We start from the raw sequence: 6,158 nt of genomic DNA on the forward strand, positions 1-6,158 counted from the left end.
TGATGTCACAGAGCCTGGCTTCTGGTGGAGATACACAGATGAAGCAATTAGACTTCAAATGAGATTGTAGGGGCAGGCACAGTGAGTTAGGAGGTGAAAGCAACAAGGAACGGGGATCAGAACCCTGGTGCCTCAGGCTAAGCCTCCTGTGCTGCTAACATCCCATATGTGCACCTGGCTGCTCCGGCTCCAATCCAGCTCCCTGCTAAGTGTTCTGGTAAAGCAGTGCGATTGGCCCAAGTCCACATGAAAGGCCTGGAAGAAGCCCCTGGCTTCAGACCAGCCCAACTCTGTTCTCTTTCCTTCTCTCTGCAAATATGCCTTTACAGTAAAAAAACAATAAATGTAATTATTTTAAAAACAAACAAAAGAAGATGGATTCAGTTCATGGACTTGGCAGACCCAAGACCCACCCGTGTCTGGTAAGGCGACCACTTGCAGTGTCCCACATACAACATGGCGAACAGGAGAGGTGCACCTGTTCACCCCCATCTTCTGGCCTCACAATGGGTGGGGGACATGCCTTCTCTGCCAAGGCTTTATAACAGCATTCATAGACCACGCGAACCATTCCAGTTCAAAAATCAGCCTGCAGAGGACACAATGGATTTCTATTGCCAGCTGTGGTGGGTTGGATGTCCCTAGTTCCTGTTCGAGCCATTCGTGATCTCCTGGAGAACGGAAGTGAGAGGGGTTGATGGGCTGCATCCTCAGTTAGGCCCCACCCCCACCAACATATTACCTAGGAGCTTATGTTTCCATTAGGGATACACTCAAAGGGCAACACTGCCTTGCAAAGCCACCACCTCCTGGAAGCCTTGGGCCCCACGCTCTGCTCCAGTTCCTCCAGCACAGGGCACTGTACACATCCATTTGGCTGTGGCCGCCCCCCGAATCCCGGGGGTGCACCTGTTCCGGTCCCTGGCTGCTTGCACTAATGTCTCTCTGCTTCCCTGCAGGTCTGCAGCTCCTCCCCAGGCCCCATGAGGGCTTGGCTATGACTGCAGTCCCTCGGAGAAGCCAGGACTGCCCCTCGTGGCCACAGCGCCCCTTCCAGGCCATCTCCAAGCCCCGATCGCCATGGGTAGTGTCAGCAGTCTCATCTCGGGCCGTCACGGCTTTCACGGCAAGCACTGCCGGGCATCACAGTATAAGCTGCGCAAGTCCTCCCACCTCAAGAAACTCAACCGCTACTCGGACGGTCTGCTAAGGTTCGGCTTCTCCCAGGACTCCAGCCACGGCAAGTCCAGCTCCAAGATGGGCAAGAGCGAAGACTTCTTCTATATCAAGGTCAGCCAAAAAGCGCGGGGCTCCCATCGCCCCGACTACACGGCCCTGGCCAGCGGTGACCTGGGGGGCCAGGCCGGGGTGGACTTCGACCCGTCCACCCCACCCAAACTCATGCCCTACTCTGGCCAGCTGGAAATGGTAAGTTAGGGGGCCCTGGCATGCTTGGGTTGGGAAGGCAGGAGACAGTGATCAAGCACTAGTGACCTGGCCACACAGGTCTACCAGCAGCAGGCGAAGCAAGGGTGAGGGCGGAAGTGGCAGCTCACAGGTGTGGCTCCAAAGATCAGGCCCACCTTAGCCTGGCAGAGACACAAAGAAGGTTAATGGCAGCGTCTGGGTTCTCTACTGAGAGAAATCTACACTGTGGTTGGAGGTGGGGGCCTCCTCCCTGCTGGAGAGACCCCAGAGGCCAGCAGCCCCCTTCCCTGGCTGACCCCGTCTGGCGTGCCCCGGGATACAGCTGGGGTTTTTGTACTGATTATCCACTTAGCAGAGATAAGGGTGACATCGTCCCCAGGGACTTGGAGCTCCCAGCCCCCTTGCCAGCTGCAGCTCTCCCAGCACTCATACCAGTGCACCCACTGGACACAATTCTCTCATTCAGTCCCTAAAGGAGGCATCCTCGGGCCTTGATGGCCTGGCCGAGGCCAAGGGCTTTGTGTGCGCTCACCTCAGGGCTCCCAGGTCCCTCTGCTTCCTGTTAGCAACAGGGCCACAGCCCAGCCTGGGCACACGGTTCAGAAAGGGAAATAGACTTTCAGGATGTGTGTGTGTGTGTGTGTGTGTCTTCCATTGTTCACAAAGCCCCCCGCCCCCCCCCCCCCAGCCAGGTTCACTCATCCTTGCAGGGCTGCCCCCTGATGACCTTGATCTAACCTCAGCTTGTCTTTCTTCCCAAGCTCTCACCTTTCCCCACTAACCTGGTAATGAAATCAGTCACAACCACTGAACCCTTAAGGACTGGGACCCACTCAAGTATCTCCAGCCATCCCCTGCTCATAAAAATGGGAACTTGGAAAAAGGCTGTAGCTGCAGGCTACAGCCCAATCAGGAGCAGGATCACAGAGGGTGTGTGTCCCTCCATCACACAGTGACCCCGGATGGGGGCCCCAACCTATAATGCAGGGCTCAGGGCAGCCAAATGCCCACTTAGTGCTCTGCTCCAAGAGATGGGTTCCATTCAGCAGCTTTAGAGCAACTGGTAGGGTTGCCATGCACAGCCATGTGTCCTCTGACCTAGAGTAGTGCCGGTCAGGGCCAGCACACTGACCTGGTGGGTAGAAGAGGCAGCAGCATGGGCTTGGCAGTGGGGAGATGGGGGTGGGATGTCAGCGTGGCTCTTCTCCTTTGCAGGGTTCAGAGAAGGGTGCGGTGAGGCCCACTGCCTTCAAACCCGTGCTGCCCCGTTCCGGAGCCCTCCTGCACTCCTCCCCGGAGAGCACCGGCCACCAGCAGCTCCACGTGGCTCCCGCAGATAAGACCAAGGAGCAGGAGCTAAAACCCGGCCTGTGTTCAGGGGCACTGTCCGACTCAGGCCGGAACTCTATGTCCAGCCTGCCCACACACAGCACCACCAGCAGCTACCAGCTGGACCCGCTGGTCACACCCGTGGGGCCCAGCAGCAGCCGCTTCGGAGGCTCCGCCCACAACATCACACAGGGACTCCTCCCCCAGGACAGCAACATGATGAGCTTGAAGGCACTGTCCTTCTCTGACGGTGGCAGCAAGCTGGGCCACCAGCACCATCACCATCAGCCTCCGGGTAAAGCAGCAGCGGTGGCTGTAGCGGACAAGGGCTTGTCTTGTGTACGTTCCCCACTCTCCACGGATGAGTGCAGCCTGCAGGAGCTGGAGCGGAAGCTGCTGGCGCGGGAGAAGCTGCACCGCAGCTTTGAGGAGAAAGAGCTGGTCCAGGAGGAGCGCCCTCGCCGTGCGATGGCGATGGCCGTGGCGGGTAGGGATGAGCCGCCGGAGGGCCACAGCAGGCTCAAACCGACGCAGGCGTCGCAGAAGAGCCAGCGAGCCCAGCAGGTGCTGCAGCTGCAGGTGCTGCAACTGCAGCAGGAGAAGCGGCAGCTGCGGCAGGAGCTCGAGAGCCTCATGAAGGAGCAGGACCTGCTGGAAACCAAACTGCGCTCCTATGAGAGGGAGAAGACCAGCTTCGCCCCGGCCCTGGAGGAGACCCAGTGGGAGGTGAGGCCGCTTGCCCCTAGGAGCTGAGAGTGAAGGCTGGGATGGGGAGGGAGGAGGTTGTACTTAGCTCTCTGTGGCCCCCCCAGAACTGAATGCACAGAATTCAGGAGGGGGAAGCTGGCAGCCATCAGAGGGCCGACCTGGCTTCCTCTGCTTGCAAGAGGCCTGAGTAGTTGATGTGGGTGCAGGGGCTGGGAGGGGGAGTGTGGCCTGCTCTTGTTGCCACCTTCCACACTCCAGTAGGAGGCTCTGTGTTGGTGACAGTTCTAGAAGTGTATCTGGAGTTTCTATCTGGAGTGCCAGAGAAGAAGAGGCACACACATGTACATCCATGCTAACATGCGAACACACATCTGTACATGTATGCATGCTTGTACATGCACATAGCCACACAACTTGCACAGACATGCACATTCTTACAAAGCTGTTTTCATTCACTTGCACAGCTTTTTCTCACTTTGAGAGACTCGGGGAGCTGGAGAGTGAGTTGAGAAATGTGCAGGGCAGTTCCGATATGGACCCCCTGCTTGGCCTGCTCCCTGGGAAAGGGTCTCCGAGGGTGGGGGGGGGGTAAGTCACTGCAAAGACCAGCTCCCAGCCCAGCCATGTGCACCCACCCCCATCTCCACGCAGCAGCGTGTTGGACTGCTTTTGGAAAGCCCAGTGATGTGTTTTGTTTTGTTCTACTTTTTAAAATTAATGTTTTAAATTTTTGTTTGAAAGGCAGACTTACAAAGAGAAGGAAAGATGGAAAAGTCCTTCATCTACTGGTTCACTCCCCAGACGGCCGCAGGGGCCAGGGGCTGAGCCAATCCAAAGCCAGGAGCCTCTTCCGTGTCTCCCACATTAGATGCAGAAATCTGGGGACTTGGGCCATCCTCCGCTGCCTTCCCAAGCATAAGGAGGGAGCTGGGTCAGAAGTAGAGCAGCTGGGACTAGAACATGGGATGTTGGTGCCACAAGGTGGAGGACTAGCCTGTTGAGCCATGGCATTGCCCTGCCCCTCCCATCCCCAGGGCTCATGTATTTCTGGGAGGAGAGAACAGGATCTCCATGGCTAAGGTGGATGGGGGTGGGGAGAAGGCAGAGGAATGTTCTATTTGAATAGCTTCCCCAGACCCAGAAGGAGCTTGGCTAGAGGGATAGTTTCTGTTCCCCTTCGCCATCCATGGCATCACGGCCAGCCACCTGACCTGGTGGAGCACCTCAGCAAGAACAGCGAGTGCTGGCTTGGCATCTGGCCCCCCACTCGCCGGTCCTCTATTAAAAAAAAATTCTAATTTTGAGAAACCCACAGATAGCCTTCCATGATATGCCTGTCTCACAGACGGTTTAAAACATCCTGGTGTTCCAGAAAGTAATGGGGTGTTCCGTGGGTGGCTCTAGCTCTCCCTTTAGATCCTGCTGGTAATTCTATTACCCCTGCGTTTTCTGTAGGACCCTCAGAGTCAAGAATTTGGGTGTAGGTTGGGCAGGTGAAGGAGCCTCTAAGGAGGCCTTGGCCCTCACGGGCCCCCCAGCTTCCCCATGCAATGCCAGGTTCAGGTGTGTACATCCACCTGTTGTGGCTCTATCCCCATCCCCACTGTCCCCTGCAGGTGTGCCAGAAGTCAGGTGAGATCTCGCTCCTGAAGCAGCAGCTCAAGGAATCGCAGACTGAGGTCAACGCCAAGGCCAGCGAGATCGTGAGCCTGAAGGCACAGCTGAAGGAGGCGCGGGGCCGGCTGGAGGGCACCGAGCTCAAGACGCAGGACTTGGAGGGCGCCCTGCGCACCAAGGGCCTGGAGCTGGAGGTGTGCGAAAACGAACTGCAGCGCAAGAAGAACGAGGCGGAGCTGCTGCGGGAAAACGTGAGCCTGTTGGAGCAGGAGCTGCTGACACTGCGGGCACAGGCCACTAGGCCACCTGTGCCACCTCCGCCACCGCCCGCCGGGCCCGCCCCGCCCCCAGGGGTGGCGCCCGAGGACATCCCAGCCCTGCAGCGGGAGCTGGAGCGGCTGCGTGCTGAGCTAAGGGAGGAGCGGCAGGGCCACGATCAGATGTCCTCGGGCTTCCAGCACGAGCGGCTGGTGTGGAAGGAGGAGAAGGAGAAAGTGATCCAGTACCAGAAGCAGCTGCAGCAGAGCTACCTGGCCATGTACCAGCGTAACCAGCGCTTGGAGAAGGCGCTGAGGCAGCTGGCCCGCGGGGATGGCGCCGCCGGGGAGCCCTTGGAGATTGAGCCCTTTGAAGGAGCTGACATCCCCTACGAGGACATCATAGCCACAGAGATCTGACAAGGGGTAGGGGATGGGGTTCCCCATTGCAGGACAGTCACCCCCCTGGACACAGACTTGGGGGTGTTTCAGGGTGGCCTCTCCTTCCCTGTCCATGGTCCCTGCACTGAGAATTCCTGCATTCCATGGAATCCGTTCCCCTGTCTGTAACGTCTAGGGGTCACTGCGTGCGTTGCTGAGCTCTCTATGTCCAAAGCGGAAATGATACCTGCTGCTGAGGCCCACATGACCCTGTCCAGGACAGAAGCAAGCTCTGTTCTGCTTCTCATCCATAGCTGCCTCCCCTCTACAAGCCTGTGTCTCTGTCCCACTCTGGTTGGCTGTGCTGTTTTTCCTCCAGCCTCAAGACTGGTCGGGTGGGATGGGTGGACAATGTGGCTTATAGCCACGCCCACAGCC

General features: G+C 57.9%; 1 protein-coding gene across 1 annotated transcript; it reads left to right on the forward strand.

Moving 5' to 3' along the window:
- Window positions 1–1,080: 1,080 nt before the first annotated feature.
- On the forward strand, window positions 1,081–5,759 carry LZTS1 (leucine zipper tumor suppressor 1). The gene is made up of 3 exons (XM_040971294.1): window positions 1,081–1,428; window positions 2,644–3,483; window positions 5,082–5,759. Exons 1-3 carry the CDS (start codon window positions 1,081–1,083, stop codon window positions 5,757–5,759), a joined length of 1,866 nt encoding a protein of 621 aa, XP_040827228.1.
- Window positions 5,760–6,158: the final 399 nt, after the last annotated feature.

This window comes from Ochotona curzoniae, unplaced genomic scaffold (genome assembly GCF_017591425.1).
Source record: "Ochotona curzoniae isolate NIBS_2020 unplaced genomic scaffold, NIBS_Ocur_1.0 contig_21, whole genome shotgun sequence".
Classification (NCBI taxonomy): Eukaryota; Metazoa; Chordata; class Mammalia; order Lagomorpha; family Ochotonidae; genus Ochotona; species Ochotona curzoniae.

Bases quoted from the DNA above. Each gene is read 5' to 3' on its own strand.
- LZTS1 (XM_040971294.1), top strand. From the start codon at position 1,081: ATGGGTAGTGTCAGCAGTCTCATCTCGGGCCGTCACGGCTTTCACGGC. The intron at 1,429-2,643 runs GTAAGTTAGGGG...TCTCCTTTGCAG, and splicing joins ACTCTGGCCAGCTGGAAATG to GGTTCAGAGAAGGGTGCGGT. The intron at 3,484-5,081 runs GTGAGGCCGCTT...TGTCCCCTGCAG, and splicing joins TGGAGGAGACCCAGTGGGAG to GTGTGCCAGAAGTCAGGTGA.